Here is a 23,567-nt window from a genome sequence, read left to right as displayed (position 1 = left end):
GAACGTCTGGAACTTCAGCCAGACGTTTGTGTAGAAGAATAGACAGAGCAGAAATCTGTCCCTTTAACGAACTAGCAGATAAGTCCTTCTCTAAACCCTCTTGTAGAAAGGACAATATCCTAGGAATCCTAACCTTACTCCATGAGTAACTCTTGGATTCGCACCAATATAAATATTTACGCCATATCTTATGGTAAATTTTTCTGGTAACAGGCTTCCTAGCCTGTATTAAGGTATCAATAACCGACTCCGAGAAGTCACGCTTTGATAGAATCAAGCGTTCAATCTCCATGCAGTCAGCCTCAGAGAAATTAGATTTGGATGGTTGAAAGGACCCTGAATTAGAAGGTCCTGTTTCAGAGGCAGAGACCACGGTGGACAGGACGACATGTCCACTAGGTCTGCATACCAGGTCCTGCGTGGCCTCGCAGGCGCTATCAGAATCACCGAAGCTCTCTCCTGTTTGATCTTGGCAATCAAACGAGGAAGCATCGGGAATGGTGGAAACACATAAGCCATGTTGAAGACCCAAGGGGCTGTAAGAGCATCTATCAGCACCGCTCCCGGGTCCCTGGACCTGGATCCGTAACAAGGAAGCTTGGCGTTCTGGCGAGACGCCATGAGATCCAGATCTGGTTTGCCCCAACGATGAATCAGTTGAGCAAAGACCTCCGGATGAAGTTCCCACTCCCCCAGATGAAAAGTCTGGCGACTTAGAAAATCCGCCTCCCAGTTCTCCACGCCTGGGATGTAAATCGCTGACAGGTGGCAAGAGTGAGACTCTGCCCAGCGAATTATCTTTGAGACTTCCAACATCGCTAGGGAACTTCTGGTTCCCCCTTGATGGTTGATGTAAGCCACAGTCGTGATGTTGTCCGACTGAAATCTGATGAACCTCAGAGTTGCTAACTGAGGCCAAGCTAGGAGAGCATTGAATATTGCTCTTAATTCCAGAATATTTATTGGGAGGAGTTTCTCCTCCTGAGTCCATAATCCCTGAGCCTTCAGGGAGTTCCAGACTGCGCCCCAGCCTAGAAGGCTGGCGTCTGTTGTTACAATCGTCCAATCTGGCCTGCGAAAGGTCATCCCCTTGGACAGATGTGGCCGAGAAAGCCACCATAGAAGAGAATCTCTGGTCTCTTGATCCAGATTTAGTAGGGGGGACAAATCTGAGTAATCCCCGTTCCACTGACTTAGCATGCACAATTGCAGCGGTCTGAGATGGTACTATGGTACTATGTCCATTGCCGCTACCATTAAGCCGATTACTTCCATGCACTGAGCTACTGAAGGGTGTGGAATGGAATGAAGGACAAGGCAAGCATTTAGAAGTTTTGATAACCTGGCCTCTGTCAGGTAAATTTTCATCTCTACAGAATCTATAAGAGTCCCTAGAAAGGGAACCCTTGTAAGTGGTAATAGAGAACTCTTTTCCACATTCACCTTCCACCCATGCAACCTCAGAAATGCCAGAACTATCTCTGTATGAGACTTGGCAGTTTGAAAACTTGACGCTTGTATCAGAATGTCGTCTAGGTACGGAGTCACCGCTATGACTCGCGGTCTTAGTACCGCCAGAAGTGAGCCCAGAACTTTTGTAAAGATTCTTGGAGCCGTAGCTAATCCGAAGGGAAGAGCTACAAACTGGTAATGCCTGTCTAGGAAAGCAAATCTTAGGTACCGATAATGATCCTTGTGAATCGGTATGTGAAGGTAGGCATCCTTTAAGTCCACTGTGGTCATGTACTGACCCTCTTGGATCATGGGAAGGATGGATCCAATAGTTTCCATTTTGAATGATGGAACTCTTAAGAATTTGTTTAGAATTTTTAAGTCCAAGATTGGTCTGAAGGTTCCCTCTTTCTTGGGAACCACAAATAGATTTGAATAGAATCCTTGCCCGTGTTCCATCCGCGGAACTGGGTGGATCACCCCCATTAGTAAGAGGTCTTGTACACAGCGTAGAAACGCCTCTTTCTTTATTTGGTTTGCTGATAACCTTGAAAGATGAAATCTCCCTCGTGGAGGAGAAGTTTTGAAGTCCAGGAGATATCCCTGAGATATGATCTCCAACGCCCAGGGATCCTGGACATCTCTTGCCCAAGCCTGGGCGAAGAGAGAAAGTCTGCCCCCCACTAGATCCGTTTCCGGATAGGGGGCCCTCTCTTCATGCTGTCTTAGGGTCAGCAGCAGGTTTCTTGGCCTGCTTGCCCTTGTTCCAGGACTGGTTAACTTTCCAGCCCTGCCTGTAACAAGCAACAGCTCCTTCCTGTTTTGGAGCGGAGGAAGTTGATGCTGCTCCTGCCTTGAAGTTACGAAAGGCACGAAAATTAGACTGTTTGGCCTTTGATTTGGCCCTGTCCTGAGGTAGAGCATGGCCCTTACCTCCCGTAATGTCAGCTATAATTTCTTTCAAGCCGGGCCCGAATAAGGTCTGCCCTTTGAAAGGAATATTAAGCAATTTAGATTTAGAAGTCACGTCAGCTGACCAGGATTTAAGCCATAGCGCTCTGCGCGCTTGGATGGCGAATCCGGAGTTCTTAGCCATAAGTTTGGTTAAATGTACGACAGCATCAGAAACAAATGCGTTAGCTAGCTTAAGTGCTTTAAACTTGTTCATAATTTCATCCAATGGAGCTGTGCGAATGGCCTCTTCCAGAGACTCAAACCAGAATGCCGCCGCAGCAGTGACAGGCGCAATGCATGCAAGGGGCTGTAAGATAAAACCTTGTTGAACAAACATTTTCTTAAGGTAACCCTCTAATTTCTTATCCATTGGATCTGAAAAGGCACAACTATCCTCCACCGGGATAGTGGTATGCTTAGCTAAAGTAGAAACTGCTCCCTCCACCTTAGGGACCGTCTGCCATAAGTCTCGTGTGGTGGCGTCTATAGGAAACATTTTCCTAAATATGGGAGGAGGGGAAAAAGGCACACCAGGTCTATCCCACTCCTTGCTAATAATCTCTGTAAGCCTTTTAGGTATAGGAAACACGTCAGTACACACCGGTACCGCATAGTATCTATCCAACCTACATAATTTTTCTGGAATTGCAACCGTGTTACAATCATTCAGAGCCGCTAATACCTCCCCTAACAATATGCGGAGGTTCTCAAGCTTAAATTTAAAATTAGAAATCTCTGAATCCAGTCTCCCTGGATCAGATCCGTCACCCACAGAATGAAGCTCTCCGTCTTCATGTTCTGCAAATTGTGACGCAGTATCTGACATGGCTCTCACCTCATCCGCGCGCTCTGTCCTTAACCCAGAGCTATTGCGCTTGCCTCTTAATTCTGGCAATTTAGATAATACTTCTGTCATAACAGTAGCCATGTCTTGCAAAGTGATTTGTAAGGGCCTCCCTGATGTACTTGGCGCCACAAAATCACGCACCTCCTGAGTGGGAGGCGAAGGTACTGACACGTGAGGAGAGTTAGTCGGCATAACTTCCCCCTCGTATTCTGGTGATAATTTCTTTACATGTAAAGATTGACTTTTATTTAAAGTAACATCAATGCAATTAGTACACAAATTTCTATTGGGCTCCACATTGGCCTTTAAACATAGTGAACAAAGAGATTCATCTGTGTCAGACATGTTTAAACAGACTAGCAATGAGACTAGCAAGCTTGGAAATACTTTTCTAAATAAATTTACAAGCAATATAAAAAACGCTACTGTGCCTTTAAGAAGCACAAAAAACTGTCACAGTTGAAATAACAATGAACCAAAATAGTTATAGCAACCAATTTTTCACAGTAAATGTATTAAGTTAGCAAAGGATTGCACCCACCAGCAAATGGATGATTAACCCCTTAATACCCAAAAACGGATAACAATTTAATAATTAACGTTTTTATCACAGTCAAAACACACTGTCACAGGTCTGCTGTGACTGATTACCTCCCTCAAAATGAATTTTGAAGACCCCTGAGCTCTCTAGAGACGATCTGGATCATGGAGGATGAAGTAGACAGATTGTGACTGAATTTTTACTGCGCAAAAAAACGCTAAAATAGGCCCCTCCCACTCATATTACAACAGTGGGGAAGCTCAGATAACTGTTTCTATGCAGAAAACAAAGATGGCCATGTGGTAAAAATCATGCCCCAATAAGTTTTATCACCAAGTACCTCACAAAAAACGATTAACATGCCAGTAAACGTTTTAAACATACATTTGAAAAGTTATGAATTGTTATTAATAAGCCTGCTACCAGTCGCTTTTACTGCAGTTAAGACTCATACATTATTTCAGTATTAACAGTATTTTCAGAGTCAATTCCATTCCTTAGAAAAATACATTCAGTGTACACACACTCATCAGCCTAATACCAGTCGCTATCACTGCATTTAAGGCTGAACTTACTTTACATTGGTATCAGCAGTATTTTCTCAGTCAATTCCATTCCTCAGAAAAATAATTTACTGCACATACCTCATTTGCAGGGGGGCCCTGCATGCTATTCCCCTTTTCTGAAGTTACCTCACTCCTCAGATGAGAACAGCCAGTGGATCTTAGTTACGTCTGCTAAGATCATAGAAAACGCAGGCAGATTGTTCTTCTAATGCTGCCTGAGAACAAACAGCACACTCCGGTGCCATTTAAAATAACAAACCTTTGATTGTAGAAATAAACTAAGTTAAAAAACACCACAGACCTCTCACAGCGACCTATCTTTAGTTAGGCTGCAAGATAATGACTGAATATGACATGTGAGGGGAGGAGCTATATAGCAGCTCTGCTTTGGGTGATCCTCTTGCAGCTTCCTGTTGGGAAGAGATATATTCCATAAGTAATGGATGACCCGTGGACTGACTACACTTAACAAGAGAAAAGCCTAAAGGGGCATTTGTATGGGCATTGCCCTTAAAAGGGCAATCAGCTCTTTTAGTGCACATGCAAATAAAAAAGCCCTAATCTAACAAAAAAAACTACACTAACCCCAAAATAGGTACTCACCATTACTGAGGTCCGACGATGCATCGTCTTCCAAGCAGCAAATGTCTTCTTCCGGGGGCTCCATCTTCAATCTTCATCCCAGTGGCGCGTAGCATAGGCGCGGTCATCCAACGTGGAGGTCCTCTTCAAGCAATCGTCTGCCACACATTGAAGATTGAATGCAAGGTACCCCTTTTTATATTGGGGTACCTTGCATTCCTATTGGCTGAAAAATTCAAATCAGCCAATAGGATGAGAGCTGCTTAAATCCTATTGGCTGTTCAAATCAGCCAATAGGATCAGCTCTCATCCTACTGGCTGAATTTGAAATTTTCAGCCAATAGCCGATATAAAAGAGGTACCTTGCATTAAATCTTCAATGTGCGGCGGGCGATCACATGAAGATGACCTCCACATCGGATAACCTCGCCACCGCCGATCCACCTCAGCGCCACCGGGATGAAGATGGTGCCGCGCTGGAAGAAGACCTTCGCCACCTGGATGAAGACTTTTCTCCGCCTGGAAGAGGATAGATGTCCAGACTTCAGTAATGGTGAGTACCTATTTCGGGGTTAGTGTTAGTTTTTGGTTTTTATTTTTGGGGTGGGTTGTTTTTTTCATGAGGAGCTGATTGCCCATACAAATGACCCTTTAGGGGCAATGGGTAGATTAGGTTGTTTTTTTTTAGTTAGGTTGGGTGGGTGGGGGGTTGTACTGTTAGGGGGACTTTGTATTTTTTTTGTAAAAGAGCTGTTTTCTTTAGAGCAATGCCCTACAAAAGGCCCTAATCTATTGTTAGATTAGGGGGTGTTTTTATTTTGGGGGTGACTTTTTTGTTTTTAAGGGGGTATTAGATTAGGAATAACTTTTTTTTATTTTGGATAATATGTTTTTTTTCTGTAATCTAAGCTTTTTTTATTTTTGTAATCTTAGATTTTTTTTATTTTAATTTAAGCTTAAGTTTTTTTATTTTCATGTATTGTAAGGATTTTTTATTTTCATGTAAAGTTAGTTTTTTTTAATTTGGATAATGTTAATAGGTTGTTTGTGTTGTGGGGGTGGTGGTTTAGGGGCTAATAGTGAAATTAGGTACTTTGCCTTGTGGGGGTGGCGGTTTAGGGGTTTAATAGTGTAATTAGATACTTTGCATTGTGGGGGGGTTGGCAGATTAGGGGTTAATAACTTTATTAGGTACTTTGCAATGTGGGGTTGGAGGATTAGGGGTTAATACATTTTATTAGTTATTGCGGTGGGGAGATGGCAGATTAGGGGTGGATATTGTGCATGCGTTAGGTGCTTGTTAAGGCTTTTAGGGAGTTACGGTACTTTCATAGTCAGCGCAAGGCTTGCTGCATCTGCCAATGCGTGGCAAGTTGAAAATGGAGTAAAATATCTCCATTCTCGGCGCGTAAGCCCTTGCACTGAATATGTGACACCGACAGCCGACGTTGGTTCTATGTTAGTTTATGGGAATAAAAACTTTTTTACAATTGGAGCCTCAGGCCTGTGAGCCTGCAACAGCACCACCTCCGCTTCCTAATCTGTCCAGAATCTCAGAAGTTGCAGATGTCAAACAATCCAGGTTTATTCATCCGGATAGACTGGCAAGACCTATTCTTGCACAATTAGTGGTTGTGCCAGCAGGGAGCAGGACTGCATGAGCATTTGGCTCATGCAATGTTAAATTCCAGCAGCTGATGCTTCGTCAAAGGCCCTAAAGGTGTGCAGATAGGTTCCCAGACAGAACCTTTATAAATGGGGGCTTAAAAGTTGCTAATGTTACTCTAGTTTCAGTGTACATACTATAAAAGACAAATGTAATACGACATGTGCTACAATGATCAAAATCTGTTTTCAAAAGAGTCAAGCTCTTGAAAAAATATTTTAGCATTCTGGTATAAACAATTAACCCAATCAAATGGGTTAACACTACATTTTTTTCAAAATCTGTTTTTATAATGGATTAAAATGGCTCTGAATATAGATCATTTTTGTACATCATTTTTTTTTTTCAACAGTTTATTTCAACAGTTTCTAAAACTCTTCAGCTATCCATGACCTTAAATAGGCCCAAACAAACACATTTTTATTATGGTCCAAGAATTTCTGCCAAGGTAGATTAAAAGATTAATACAGACGTGAAAACTCACCCATCAAGTTCAGCTGTTTCAACATAACATAGACCATGCGGTTCACTACTGGAAAGGAGTAGCATGTCTGCCTGTAAATACAGAAATTAACATGACAATGGCAAAAAAGTATTGTTAAAAGCAGTGACTTGTTCAAAAATCTTTATTTCCTATAGAATTTAGCAAGGGTAGACCAAAATGCCAAAGAAATACAGTATGCTCAAAATATGGTAGCCATGGGTCCTTTACAACTATTTGGGGGGATCTTATGTTTTTATGTTGTCTTTAGCGCTGTGGCATCACCAACTATATCCTAAAAAGGCAGCTGAAAACTCTATATTATCAGGTTATGAGAACAATCTCACACGTGAAATGTTTATTCCTGCTCTTTTGCAAGACTCCTTGTTCAGTAATAAATATATAGCTAATTTTATTCTTTACTTTTCCTGATGGAGCAATGCCATCATATTACTGGGGTTAAATTACAAGTAAATTTGCACTGTGAAATACAAGGAACATAAACCCCCTTGTACTGATTCATATGATTAAGGGTAAATGACAGATAAAAATAGCTATTAAAATGGGGCATAATTAACAATACATATTTTTCAAAAATATTTCAATACTGCAAAAATTCAGTAAAAAACTTACATTTTTAGAACAATGTTTCCCCAATGTTAAAACATAAAAGATGCCAAATCACTAGAAGCTGGATACACTTAAAAAAAAAATAATTACTTACAACCACAAATTGATTGTTCTCCAGCTTGATGATGTCTCCAGCTTGTACATTCATCCATTTCTCATTCTGTAATCTATATAAGAAAGAAACAAAAAATAATTATTCATTTCCTCTCCTAGAATTCATTCTGTCACTTAGATTCAACCTTATGCATCAGAAATTATATTACATTGGAACGCGAAATCAAGAAGTGTAACCATGATATTCTGAGTTCGTTTAGAAATATGATCCTAAGGAAATTAAAGGAAATTAAATGAGTTTAAAAAAGTGATATAGCAGGACTTCACAAATTTCTTCAAAATCATTTTCATGGTTTCATTCTGAATCTTTATCTATCCATCTATCTATCTATCTATCCACAGACACATATATAGTATATACTCACATAAATATATGCAACATATTAATATAAAATGTATTTATAACAGGCTAGAAAACAATTATAAATATCTATTTAACTGACAGATAAGTGCTACAATATCAACATACTGTTTTACTAGACCATTTGGCTTTGGTATGGAAGGCGATGCCTTTTATATTGATCCAAGTACATGTTGTCCTGGAAAACATCCAAAAGCAGTATTTTATTCCTGCAACAGCTCACTTTTGTGTTGCTGCATATCATCATGAGATGTGTAGTAATACTTTTATTACCTACTTTAGCATCATTTTGGCATTGCTGGTTTATATAACTTAATTTATAACATATTAACTCTATTAACTAATTTCTTGTAAATAATGTAAGGTTAGATCGCAGTACTTTAGAATAAATTAATACATTTTATTTTTTTGATTATTTAAGTCCTTAATTTTTTTCTGTTGTCGTAATGCAATGTGAAATCTCACCACAGTTTATTTTAATAACACAAATCTAAAATATCCAATGCTAATTTTGTTGCAATTTGACATTATTGTATGTAATACAATGCCCCAAACTGTGTCTTTGATATCACAAAACAGCATCATTTTCTCAGTATAAATGTACCTTTCACATAACAGAACAAAAAGTGTGCATGCTGTTCAGCTGTTATTGGCACAACAGAAGTGCATAGCATTGTACTTCAGATCTAAACTGGCAATGCTTCATTCATTTATGAATATATAGTTTATAAATTAGCTTCCAATCTTTCTCAGAATACCACTATTTTGTCTGCAGAAAGTCACATTTTTGGATACCTTTTATGGACAGCTATTTATAGATTCAATGCTTAGGACCACACAACTACTTTCAGTCTGTCTCAGGCATCATATAATCAATGAAGGGAATGACAAGTGGTTTTGATAAACAGCTTTGTCGTGCTGTTAAATCATTCTGCCATTGTCTAGCCTGCATCTTGTTACACTCACTTAAGAGTTTAAACTATGCCCTGAGACTATTTTCAAGCCTAATTTGTCATCTGTGATTGCTTCTACATGTAGCAGTGAAATCCCAGCATTCACTTGGAACTAGTAATAAACTAGTGAATAAATTAAATGTATTCTAGACAACAGTTGACTCAAAATGTCATTCACCATAAAGGGCTAGTTTACAAGTGGTGCACCAATGTTAGCACAGCTAGTTAGTGCCAGCGAAGTCCTTGCGTAAAAGGTTAGGGCTAAATAAAAAGTTGCCCCAAGCACAACATAAATACATTAACATAAAGTGTTACACTCAAACAGACTATCTAATAAAAATTATGCATATAAATATTTTTTAAAAAAGTTATAAGGGTTAAAAGGTATATAGTATATGACAAGGTATTTGAATGTAAAGAGCTAGATTGTATATATACAGTACATACATATATACATGTCAAAATATGTGTATGTATATATGTGTATACACGTGTATTTATGTTTTATGTGTATATTTGTACATATATACATATATATATATATATACATATACATACTTTGGAGCCCTTTCCATTCAAATGTCTTTAAAAAATAAAAATAATTTTTATTGTAATATTTAATAACCTGTTTTCCTGTGTATATGTACTGTAAATATTTTACATTCCGATGTTCTTCACATAGGGGAAAATGCTATATATATTTTTAAAACGATATATATATATATATATATATTATATATATATATATATACCTATAAAAAATACATGTAAAAACACATATTTTGCAAAAACAAAATTTATGCTTACCTGATAAATTTATTTCTCTTGTGGTGTATCCAGTCCACGGATTCATCCATTACTTGTGGGATATTCTCCTTTCCAACAGGAAGCTGCAAGAGGATCACCCACAGCAGAGCTGTCTATATAGCTCCTCCCCTAACTGCCACCTCCCAGTCATTCGACCGAAGACAAGCAAGAGTAAGGAGAAACTATAGGGTGCAGTGGTGACTGTAGTTTAAAAATAAAATATACCTGCCTTAAAATGACAGGGCGGGCCGTGGACTGGATACACCACAAGAGAAATAAATTTATCAGGTAAGCATAAATTTTGTTTTCTCTTGTAAGGTCTATCCAGTCCACGGATTCATCCATTACTTGTGGGATACCAATACCAAAGCTATAGGACACGGATGAAGGGAGGGACAAGGCAGGCGCTTAAACGGAAGGCACCACTGCCTGTAAGACCTTTCTCCCAAAAATAGCCTCCGAAGAAGCAAAAGTATCAAATTTGTAGAATTTAGAAAAAGTATGAAGCGAAGACCAAGTCGCCGCCTTACAAATCTGTTCAACAGAAGCCTCATTTTTAAAGGCCCATGTGGAAGCCACCGCTCTAGTGGAATGAGCTGTAATTCTTACAGGAGGCTGCTGGCCAGCAGTCTCATAAGCTAAGCGGATTATACTTCTTAACCAAAAAGAAAGAGAAGTTGCTGAAGCCTTTTGGCCTTTCCTCTGTCCAGAGTAGACAACAAACAATGCAGATGTTTGACGAAAATCTTTAGTAGCTTGTAAATAAAACTTTAAAGCACGAACCACGTCAAGATTGTGTAATAGACGTTCCTTCTTTGAAGAAGGATTAGGACACAGTGACGGAACAACAATCTCTTGATTGATATTCTTATTGGATACCACCTTAGGAAGAAACCCAGGATTGGTACGCAAAACGACCTTATCTGCATGGAAGATCAGATAAGGGGAATCATACTGCAAGGCAGATAACTCTGAAACTCTTCGAGCCGAAGAGATAGCTACCAAGAACAGAACTTTCCAAGATAAAAGCTTGATATCTATGGAATGCAGAGGTTCAAATGGAACCCCTTTGAAGAACTTTAAGAACTAAATTTAAACTCCATGGCGGAGCAACAGGTTTAAACACAGGCTTAATTCTAACTACAGCCTGACAAAATGCCTGAACGTCTGGAACATCCGCCAGACGCTTGTGCGAAAGAATAGACAGAGCAGAAATCTGTCCCATTAAGGAACTAGCTGACAATCCCTTCTCCAATCCTTCTTGGAGAAAATACAATATCCTGGGAATCCTGACTTTACTCCATGAGTAACCCTTGCATTCACACCAATGAAGATATTTACACCATATCTTATGATAGATTTTCCTGGTGACAGGCTTTCGAGCCTGAATTAAGGTATCAATGACCGACTCGGAAAAACCACATTTTGGCAAAATCAAGCGTTCAATCTCCAAGCAGTCAGACGCAGAGAAATTAGATTTGGATGTTTGAAGGGACCTTGAAGTAGAAGGTCCTGCCTCAGCGGCAGAGTCCAAGGTGGAAAGAATGACATGTCCACCAGATCTGCGTACCAAGTCCTGCGTGGCCACGCAGGAGCTATCAAAATCACCGAAGCTATCTCCTGCTTGATCTTGGCAATCAGACGAGGGAGCAGAGGAAACGGTGGAAACACATAAGCCAGGTTGAAAGACCAAGGCGCTGCTAGAGCATCTATCAGCACTGCCTTGGGATCCCTGGACCTGAACCCGTAACAAGGAAGCTTGGCGTTCTGACGAGACGCCATGAGATCCAGTTCTGGTTTGCCCCAAAGTTGAATCAACTGTGCAAACACCTCCGGATGGAGTTCCCACTTCCCCGGATGAAAAGTCTGTCGACTTAGAAAATCCACCTCCCAGTTCTCTACTCCTGGGATATGGATAGCTGATAGATGGCAAGAGTGAACCTCTGCCCATAGAATTATCTTTAAAACCTCCAACATTGCTAGGGAACTCCTTGTTCCCCCTTGATGGTTGATGTAAGCTACAGTCGTGATGTTGTCCGACTGAAATCTGATGAACCTGACCGCAGCTAGCTGAGGCCAAGCCTGAAGAGCATTGAATATCGCTCTTAGTTCCAGAATGTTTATCGGAAGGAGTGTCTCCTCCTGAGTCCACAAGCCCTGAGCCTTCAGGGAGTTCCAGACTGCACCCCAGCCCAGAAGGCTGGCATCTGTCGTTACTATTGTCCAATCTGGCCTGCGGAAGGTCATACCCTTGGACAGATGGACCCGAGATAACCACCAGAGAAGAGAATCCCTGGTCTCTTGATCCAGATTTAGTAGAGGGGACAAATCTGTGTAATCCCCATTCCACTGACTGAGCATGCAGAGTTGCAGCGGTCTGAGATGTAGGCGGGCAAACGGCACTATGTCCATTGCCGCTACCATTAAGCCGATTACTTCCATACACTGAGCCACTGAAGGGCGAGAAGTAGAATAAAGAACACGGCAGGAATTTAGAAGTTTTGACAACCTGGCCTCTGTCAGGTAAATCTTCATTTCTACAGAATCTATCAGAGTTCCTAGGAAGGAAACTCTTATGAGAGGGGATAGAGAACTTTTTTCTTCGTTCACTTTCCACCCATGCAACCTCAGAAATGCCAGAACAATGTCCGTGTGAGACCTGGCAACTTGAAAAGTCGACGCCTGTATCAGAATGTCGTTTGAGTAAGGGGCTACTGCTATAGCCCGCGGCCTTAGGACCGCTAGAAGGGACCCTAGAACTTTTGTAAAGATTCTTGGTGCCGTGGCCAACCCGAAGGGAAGAGCTACAAACTGGTAGTGCCTGTATTGACCCTCCTGGATCATAGGAAGGATGGTTCGAATAGTCTCCATCTTGAAGGATGGGACTCTGAGAAATTTGTTTAAGATCTTGAGATCTAAGATTGGTCTGAATGTTCCCTCTTTCTTGGGAACAACAAACAGATTTGAATAAAAGCCCTGTCCCTGTTCCTCCTGCGGAACTGGGTGGATCACTCCCATAACTAGGAAGTCTTGAACACAATGTAAGAATGCTTCTCTCTTTATCTGGTTTGCAGATAAAAGTGAGAGATGAAATCTCCCTTTTGGGATAGAGGTTTTGAATTCCAGAAGATAACCCTTGGACACAATTTCCAATGCCCATGGATCCTGGACATCTCTTGCCCAAGCCTGGGCGAAGAGAGAGAGTCTGCCCCTACTAGATCCGTTTCCGGATCGGGGGCTGCTCCTTCATGCTGTCTTAGAGGCAGCAGCAGGCTTCTTGGCCTGTTTCCCCTTGTTCCAAGCCTGGTTAGGTCTCCAGACCGGCTTAGACTGGGTGAAAGTTCCCTCTTGTTTTGTGTTAGAGGAAGTTGAAGCTGCACCACTCTTGAAGTTTCGAAAGGGCCAAAAACTAGACTGTTTGGTCCTTAATTTGTTGGACCTGTCTTGAGGAAGGGCGTGACCTTTTCCTCCAGTGATGTCAGAAATGATCTCCTTCAGTCCAGGCCCGAATAGAATCTGTCCTTTGAAGGGAATGTTGAGAAGTTTAGACTTTGAAGTCACGTCAGCTGACCAGGATTTAAGCCATAGCGCCCTACGCGCCTGAATAGCAAAACCTGAATTTTTAGCCGTTAGCTTGGTTAAATGAACAACGGCGTCAGAAACAAATGAATTGGCTAGCTTAAGGGCCCTAAGCTTGTCAATAATTCTTCCAACAGGGTTTCAACCTGTAGAGCCTCCTCTAGGGACTGAAATCAGAAAGCCGCGGCAGCAGTAACTGGGGCAATGCATGCAAGAGGCTGGAGAATAAAACCTTGTTGAATAAAAAATTTCTTAAGGTAACCCTCTAATTTTTTATCCATTGGATCTAGAAAAGCACAACTGTCCTCGACAGGGATAGTGGTACGCTTAGCTAGAGTAGAAACTGCTCCCTCCACCTTAGGGACCGTCTGACATAAGTCCCGTGTAGCAGCGTCTATAGGAAACATCTTTTTTAAAACAGGAGGGGGAGAGAATGGTACACCTGGTCTATCCCATTCCTTAGTAATAATTTCAGAAAACCTTTTAGGGATTGGAAAAACATCAGTATAAGTAGGTACTGCATAGTATTTATCCAATCTACATAATTTCTCTGGGACTACAATAGTGTCACAGTCGTCCAGAGTTGCTAAAACCTCCATGAGCAATACGCGGAGGTGTTCAAGCTTAAATTTAAATGTAGACATATCAGGATCAGATTGAAGTATCTTCCCTGAATCAGAAAAATCACCCACAGATTGAAGCTCCCCTGCTTCAGCTTCATTATATTGTGAGGGTGTATCAGAGATAGCTACTAAAGCGTCAGAGAGCTCTGTATTTATTCTAGTCCAAGAGCTGTCTCGCTTTCCTTGCAATCCTGGCAGTTTAGATAATACCTCTGTAAGGGTATGATTCATAACTACCGTCATGTCTTGCAAGGTATACGCAATGGGCGCGCTAGATGTACTTGGCGTCCCCTGAGCGGGATTTATAGGATCTGACACGTGGGGAGAGTTAGACGGCATAACTTCCTCCTTGTCAATTTCTTCTGGTGATACATTTTTTAAAGCCAGAATATGGTCTTTGTAATCTATAGTAAAATCAGTGCATTTGGTACACATTCTAAGAGGGGGTTCCACAATGTCTTCTAAACATAATGAACAATGAGTTTCCTCTATGTCAGACATGTTTAAACAGACTAGTAATGAGACCAGCAAGCTTGGAAAACACTTTAATAACTGTGAACAAGCAAAAAATAAAAACGGTACTGTGCCTTTAAAAGAAAAAAACCATCACAGAAACTGCTGAAACAATGAAAAAAGCAGTAAATCTTACTAAATTTTTACAGTGTCTATAATAGGCTGAAAGAGCATTGCACCCACTTGCAAATGGATGATTAACCCCTTAGTTTCAAAACCGGATAAAAAAAAACAATATAAACGTTTTTAAACAGTCACAACAAACTGCCACAGCTCTACTGTGGCCCTACCTGCCCATACAACGACTTTGGAAGGCACAAAAACCCCTTAGAGAGGTCCTATATGTTCAGGGGACTCCTTCAGGGAAGCTGGATGTCTCAAGCTGCAAAAACTAATGGAAAATAGGCCCCTCCCAACCTGTACTCACAGTGAGAGGGCCTTAAAAAACTATCCCTAGGCAAAATCTAGTCAGCCATGTGGAAAAACTGGGCCCCAGAATAAAGTTTTATCACCAATATGAAATAAACGTTTATACACCTCAAGCAAACGTTATATCTATTCAGTAATGTGAGTAAATAATAAAAATATTACCCTTTACAGCAAGCATGATGCCAGTCGTTATTAAATCACTGTAATCAGGCTTACCTTAAATAAATCCGGAATTGTCAGCATTTTCTAGCTTATCATTTCTCTAGAAAAATGTAAAGCTGCGCATACCTCAGAGCAGGAGACCCTTCACGCTATTCCCCCAGCTGAAGTTACCCATCTCTTCAGTTATGTGTGAGAACAGCAATGGATCTTAGTTACAACCTGCTAAGATCATCAAAGACCACAGGCAGACTCTTCTTCAACTTTCTGCCTGAGGTTAAAATAGTACAACTCCGGTACCATTTGAAAATAACAAACTTTTGATTGAAGATAAACTACATTAATGCTGCTTCCCTTGTCGAGAGCTGCAAGAGAATGACTGGGAGGTGGCAGTTAGGGGAGGAGCTATATAGACAGCTCTGCTGTGGGTGATCCTCTTGCAGCTTCCTGTTGGGAAGGAGAATATCCCACAAGTAATAGATGAATCCGTGGACTGGATACACCTTACAAGAGAAATACATACATCAGATATATATAGAAATATATACCAGACCATTTTTAAATTTTCTTATCATTAGGGACGAGGGCTATTTTTACATTTTTGTAGTGTTTGTGTTTAGCTGTAATTTTCCTCTTACTCATTTACTGTACCCACACATATTATATACCATTTTCTCACCAATTAAATGGACTTTCTAAAGATACCATTATTTTCATCATATCTTATAATTTACTATAAAAATATTTTATAAAACATGATGAAAAAATTGGAAAAAAAAACACACTTTTTCTAACTGACCCCCAAAAACTGTTACACGTCTACAACCACCAAAAAACACCCATGCAAAATAGTTTCTAAATTTTGTCCTGAGTTTAGAAATACCCAATGTTTACATGTTCTTTGCTATTTCCAAATTTCAAAATTAGTGAGTTACATTGTAACACTGATATTTTGTTTTAGTAGACAACCCAAAGTATTGATCTAGGCCCATTTTGGTATATTTCATGCCACCATTTCACCGCCAAATGCGATTAAATAAAAAAAAAATTGTTCACTTTTTTACTAACTTTTTCACAAACTTTAGGTTTCACACTGAAATTATTTACAAACAGCTTGTGCAATTATGGCACAAGTTGTTTCAAATGCTTCTCTGGGATCCCCTTTGTTCAGAAATAGCAGACATATATGGCTTTGGCATTGCTTTTTGTAATTAGAAGGCTGCTAAATGCCACTGTGCACCACACTTGTATTATGCCCAGCAGTGAAGGGGTTAATTAGGTAGCTTGTAGGGTTAATTTTAGCTTAAATGTAGAGATCAGTCTCCCACCTGACACATCCCACCCCCTGAACTCTCCCTGACCCCCATCAAATAGCTCTCTTCCCTCCCCCACCTTACAATTGTCACCGCCATTTTAAGTACTGACAGAAAGTCTGCCAGTACTAAAATAAAAAGCATTTAAAAAAAAAATTTTTTAATTGATTCTGCAGTGTTGGATCCCCTCTTAGCCCCCAACCTCCCTGATCCCCTTCCCTGACCCCTTTCAAACAGCTCTCTTCGAAACGCCACCTCACAATTGCCCCCGCCATCTTAAGTACTGGCAGAAAGTCTGCCAGTACTAAAATAAAAGCCTTTTTTTAATATATATATATATATATATATATATATATATTGTATATATTGCAGTGTTGAATCCCCCCTTAGCCCTCAACCTCCCTGATCCCCCAAACAGCTCTCTAACCCTCCCCCCTCTACCTATTTGCCAAGATATTGGGTACTGGCAGCTGTCTGCCAGTACCCAGTTTGGTCAAAATTTGGCTTTTTTTTTATAAATAATTAAAAATACCCAATTTTTCTGAAGTTAAGCTGCCCCCCCTTAATACCCTACCCCCTCCCCTTCCCAGATCCCTTCCCCAACACTTATTACCCCCTCCCTCTCCCTCCTTCCCTTACAATAATCAGAAAAAATGAAAAAAACAGAATTTATGTTTACCTGATAAATTACTTTCTCCAACGGTGTGTCCGGTCCACGGCGTCATCCTTACTTGTGGGATATTCTCTTCCCCAACAGGAAATGGCAAAGAGCCCAGCAAAGCTGGTCACATGATCCCTCCTAGGCTCCGCCTACCCCAGTCATTCGACCGACGTTAAGGAGGAATATTTGCATAGGAGAAACCATATGGTACCGTGGTGACTGTAGTTAAAGAAAATAAATTATCAGACCTGATTAAAAAAAGACCAGGGCGGGCCGTGGACCGGACACACCGTTGGAGAAAGTAATTTATCAGGTAAACATAAATTCTGTTTTCTCCAACATAGGTGTGTCCGGTCCACGGCGTCATCCTTACTTGTGGGAACCAATACCAAAGCTTTAGGACACGGATGAAGGGAGGGAGCAAATCAGGTCACCTAAATGGAAGGCACCACGGTTTGCAAAACCTTTCTCCCAAAAATAGCCTCAGAAGAAGCAAAAGTATCAAACTTGTAAAATTTGGTAAAAGTGTGCAGTGAAGACCAAGTCGCTGCCCTACATATCTGATCAACAGAAGCCTCGTTCTTGAAGGCCCATGTGGAAGCCACAGCCCTAGTGGAATGAGCTGTGATTCTTTCGGGAGGCTGCCGTCCGGCAGTCTCGTAAGCCAATCTGATGATGCTTTTAATCCAAAAAGAGAGAGAGGTAGAAGTTGCTTTTTGACCTCTCCTTTTACCGGAATAAACAACAAACAAGGAAGATGTTTGTCTAAAATCCTTTGTAGCATCTAAATAGAATTTTAGAGCGCGAACAACATCCAAATTGTGCAACAAACGTTCCTTCTTTGAAACTGGTTTCGGACACAGAGAAGGTACGATAATCTCCTGGTTAATGTTTTTGTTAGAAACAACTTTTGGAAGAAAACCAGGTTTAGTACGTAAAACCACCTTATCTGCATGGAACACCAGATAAGGAGGAGAACACTGCAGAGCAGATAATTCTGAAACTCTTCTAGCAGAAGAAATTGCAACTAAAAACAAAACTTTCCAAGATAATAACTTAATATCAACGGAATGTAAGGGTTCAAACGGAACCCCCTGAAGAACTGAAAGAACTAAATTGAGACTCCAAGGAGGAGTCAAAGGTTTGTAAACAGGCTTAATTCTAACCAGAGCCTGAACAAAGGCTTGAACATCTGGCACAGCTGCCAGCTTTTTGTGAAGTAACACAGACAAGGCAGAAATCTGTCCCTTCAGGGAACTTGCAGATAATCCTTTTTCCAATCCTTCTTGAAGGAAGGATAGAATCTTAGGAATCTTAACCTTGTCCCAAGGGAATCCTTTAGATTCACACCAACAGATATATTTTTTCCAAATTTTGTGGTAAATCTTTCTAGTTACAGGCTTTCTGGCCTGAACAAGAGTATCGATAACATAATCTGAGAACCCTCGCTTCGATAAGATCAAGCGTTCAATCTCCAAGCAGTCAGCTGGAGTGAAACCAGGTTCGGATGTTCGAACGGACCCTGAACAAGAAGGTCTCGTCTCAAAGGTAGCTTCCAAGGTGGAGCCGATGACATATTCACCAGATCTGCATACCAAGTCCTGCGTGGCCACGCAGGAGCTATCAAGATCACCGACGCCCTCTCCTGATTGATCCTGGCTACTAGCCTGGGGATGAGAGGAAACGGCGGGAACACATAAGCTAGTTTGAAGGTCCAAGGTGCTACTAGTGCATCCACTAGAGCCGCCTTGGGATCCCTGGATCTGGACCCGTAGCAAGGAACTTTGAAGTTCTGACGAGAGGCCATCAGATCCATGTCTGGAATGCCCCACAGCTGAGTGACTTGGGCAAAGATTTCCGGATGGAGTTCCCACTCCCCCGGATGCAATGTCTGACGACTCAGAAAATCCGCTTCCCAATTTTCCACTCCTGGGATGTGGATAGCGGACAGGTGGCAGGAGTGAGACTCCGCCCATAGAATGATTTTGGTCACTTCTTCCATCGCTAGGGAACTCCTTGTTCCCCCCTGATGGTTGATGTACGCAACAGTTGTCATGTTGTCTGATTGAAACCGTATGAACTTGGCCCTCGCTAGCTGAGGCCAAGCCTTGAGAGCATTGAATATCGCTCTCAGTTCCAGAATATTTATCGGTAGAAGAGATTCTTCCCGAGACCAAAGACCCTGAGCTTTCAGGGATCCCCAGACCGCGCCCCAGCCCATCAGACTGGCGTCGGTCGTGACAATGACCCACTCTGGTCTGCGGAATGTCATCCCTTGTGACAGGTTGTCCAGGGACAGCCACCAACGGAGTGAGTCTCTGGTCCTGTGATTTACTTGTATCTTCGGAGACAAGTCTGTATAATCCCCATTCCACTGACTGAGCATGCACAGTTGTAATGGTCTTAGATGAATGCGCGCAAAAGGAACTATGTCCATTGCCGCTACCATCAACCCGACCACTTCCATGCACTGAGCTATGGAAGGAAGAGGAACGGAATGAAGTATCCGACAAGAGTCTAGAAGCTTTGTTTTTCTGGCCTCTGTCAGAAATATCCTCATTTCTAAGGAGTCTATTATTGTTCCCAAGAAGGGAACCCTTGTTGACGGAGATAGAGAACTCTTTTCCACGTTCACTTTCCATCCGTGAGATCTGAGAAAGGCCAGGACTATGTCCGTGTGAGCCTTTGCTTGAGGAAGGGACGACGCTTGAATCAGAATGTCGTCCAAGTAAGGTACTACAGCAATGCCCCTTGGTCTTAGCACAGCTAGAAGGGACCCTAGTACCTTTGTGAAAATCCTTGGAGCAGTGGCTAATCCGAAAGGAAGCGCCACGAACTGGTAATGCTTGTCCAGGAATGCGAACCTTAGGAACCGATGATGTTCCTTGTGGATAGGAATATGTAGATACGCATCCTTTAAATCCACCGTGGTCATGAATTGACCTTCCTGGATGGAAGGAAGAATAGTTCGAATGGTTTCCATCTTGAACGATGGAACCTTGAGAAACTTGTTTAAGATCTTGAGATCTAAGATTGGTCTGAACGTTCCCTCTTTTTTGGGAACTATGAACAGATTGGAGTAGAACCCCATCCCTTGTTCTCTTAATGGAACAGGATGAATCACTCCCATTTTTAACAGGTCTTCTACACAATGTAAGAATGCCTGTCTTTTTATGTGGTCTGAAGACAACTGAGACCTGTGGAACCTCCCCCTTGGGGGAAGCCCCTTGAATTCCAGAAGATAACCTTGGGAGACTATTTCTAGCGCCCAAGGATCCAGAACATCTCTTGCCCAAGCCTGAGCGAAGAGAGAGAGTCTGCCCCCCACCAGATCCGGTCCCGGATCGGGGGCCAACATTTCATGCTGTCTTGGTAGCAGTGGCAGGTTTCTTGGCCTGCTTTCCCTTGTTCCAGCCTTGTATTGGTCTCCAAGCTGGCTTGGCTTGAGAAGTATTACCCTCTTGCTTAGAGGACGTAGCACTTTGGGCTGGTCCGTTTCTACGAAAGGGGCGAAAATTAGGTTTATTTTTTGCCTTGAAAGGCCGATCCTGAGGAAGGGCGTGGCCCTTACCCCCAGTGATATCAGAGATAATCTCTTTCAAGTCAGGGCCAAACAGCGTTTTCCCCTTGAAAGGAATGTTAAGTAGCTTGTTCTTGGAAGACGCATCAGCCGACCAAGATTTCAACCAGAGCGCTCTGCGCGCCACAATAGCAAACCCAGAATTCTTAGCCGCTAACCTAGCCAATTGCAAAGTGGCGTCTAGGGTAAAAGAATTAGCCAATTTGAGAGCATTGATTCTGTCCATAATCTCCTCATAAGGAGGAGAATCACTATCGACCGCCTTTATCAGCTCATCGAACCAGAAACATGCGGCTGTAGCGACAGGGACAACGCATGAAATTGGTTGTAGAAGGTAACCCTGCTGAACAAACATCCTTTTAAGCAAACCTTCTAATTTTTTATCCATAGGATCTTTGAAAGCACAACTATCCTCTATGGGTATAGTGGTGCGTTTGTTTAAAGTGGAAACCGCTCCCTCGACCTTGGGGACTGTCTGCCATAAGTCCTTTCTGGGGTCGACCATAGGAAACAATTTTTTAAATATGGGGGGAGGGACGAAAGGAATACCGGGCCTTTCCCATTCTTTATTAACAATGTCCGCCACCCGCTTGGGTATAGGAAAAGCTTCTGGGAGCCCCGGCACCTCTAGGAACTTGTCCATTTTACATAGTTTCTCTGGGATGACCAACTTGTCACAATCATCCAGAGTGGATAATACCTCCTTAAGCAGAATGCGGAGATGTTCCAACTTAAATTTAAATGTAATCACATCAGGTTCAGCTTGTTGAGAAATGTTCCCTGAATCAGTAATTTCTCCCTCAGACAAAACCTCCCTGGCCCCATCAGACTGGGTTAGGGGCCCTTCAGAAACATTATTATCAGCGTCGTCATGCTCTTCAGTATCTAAAACAGAGCAGTCGCGCTTACGCTGATAAGTGTTCATTTTGGCTAAAATGTTTTTGACAGAATTATCCATTACAGCCGTTAATTGTTGCAAGTAAGGAGTATTGGCGCGCTAGATGTACTAGGGGCCTCCTGAGTGGGCAAGACTCGTGTAGACGAAGGAGGGAATGATGCAGTACCATGCTTACTCCCCTCACTTGAGGAATCATCTTGGGCATCATTGTCATTGTCACATAAATCACATTTATTTAAATGAATAGGAATTCTGGCTTCCCCACATTCAGAACACAGTCTATCTGGTAGTTCAGACATGTTAAACAGGCATAAACTTGATAACAAAGTACAAAAAACGTTTTAAAATAAAACCGTTACTGTCACTTTAAATTTTAAACTGAACACACTTTATTACTGCAATTGCGAAAAAACATGAAGGAATTGTTCAAAATTCACCAAATTTTCACCACAGTGTCTTAAAGCCTTAAAAGTATTGCACCCCAAATTTGGAAGCTTTAACCCTTAAAATAACGGAACCGGAGCCGTTTTGAACTTTAACCCCTTTACAGTCCCTGGTATCTGCTTTGCTGAGACCCAACCAAGCCCAAAGGGGAATACGATACCAAATGATGCCTTCAGAAAGTCTTTTCTAAGTATCAGAGCTCCTCTCACATGCGACTGCATGCCATGCCTCTCAAAAACAAGTGCGCAACACCGGCGCGAAAATGAGGCTCTGCCTATGCTTTGGGAAAGCCCCTAAAGAATAAGGTGTCTAAAACAGTGCCTGCCGATATTATTATATCAAAATACCCAAATAAAATGATTCCTCAAGGCTAAATATGTGTTAATAATGAATCGATTTAGCCCAGAAAAAGTCTACAGTCTTAATAAGCCCTTGTGAAGCCCTTATTTACGATCGTAATAAACATGGCTTACCGGATCCCATAGGGAAAATGACAGCTTCCAGCATTACATCGTCTTGTTAGAATGTGTCATACCTCAAGCAGCAAGAGACTGCTCACTGTTCCCCCAACTGAAGTTAATTGCTCTCAACAGTCCTGTGTGGAACAGCCATGGATTTTAGTGACGGTTGCTAAAATCATTTTCCTCATACAAACAGAAATCTTCATCTCTTTTCTGTTTCTGAGTAAATAGTACATACCAGCACTATTTCAAAATAACAAACTCTTGATTGAATAATAAAAACTACAGTTAAACACTAAAAAACTCTAAGCCATCTCCGTGGAGATGTTGCCTGTACAACGGCAAAGAGAATGACTGGGGTAGGCGGAGCCTAGGAGGGATCATGTGACCAGCTTTGCTGGGCTCTTTGCCATTTCCTGTTGGGGAAGAGAATATCCCACAAGTAAGGATGACGCCGTGGACCGGACACACCTATGTTGGAGAAATAGGAGCGCTACAGCTGAAGGTGGGTATGTCAGTGTAAGAGATAAATTACCAAATCTCACAGAGGTAATAAATTATAACCAAAAATGTATAAACAATGGCTATGCCAAATTTACTTACACATTCAAGAACTATACATATAGCATAAAATCAGATAAATGAAATAAAAACGGATGTCTCCGTTATAAAAGTTGCCACCACATAAAAATATGTAAATAAAAGTTACAGTAAACAATGAAGAAAGAACTCCTGAAAAGATTCAAGGTAACACAATGTCTACTACCTTACTTGTCCGGATAATAATCAAACTCTGATGGCTAACAGCCGTAGCACCTCCGTACAAACACACTCACGTGACCGCTTGACGTCACAGTATGTGGGAGCTGTCACGTAGCTTGAATCCTATTGGTCCGGTCAGTGCTCTCAGCCGAATGGTATATTCTGCCGATTCTGATGTCGATATTGTATCC

General features: G+C 41.6%; 1 protein-coding gene across 1 annotated transcript in view; it reads right to left on the bottom strand.

The window, feature by feature from the left end:
• Positions 1 to 23,567, bottom strand: part of ATP8B4 (ATPase phospholipid transporting 8B4 (putative)) — a 932,005-nt gene that overhangs the window by 470,637 nt on the left and 437,801 nt on the right. Inside the window, 2 exon segments of the mRNA XM_053717452.1 lie at positions 7,093 to 7,163; positions 7,814 to 7,886. Coding sequence (XP_053573427.1) covers positions 7,093 to 7,163; positions 7,814 to 7,886 — 144 coding nt within the window.

This window comes from Bombina bombina, chromosome 6 (assembly GCF_027579735.1).
Source record: "Bombina bombina isolate aBomBom1 chromosome 6, aBomBom1.pri, whole genome shotgun sequence".
Lineage (NCBI taxonomy): Eukaryota > Metazoa > Chordata > Amphibia > Anura > Bombinatoridae > Bombina > Bombina bombina.
The sequence above is the reverse complement of the archived record's forward strand: the minus strand, read 5'-3'. Positions and strand labels throughout refer to the sequence as shown.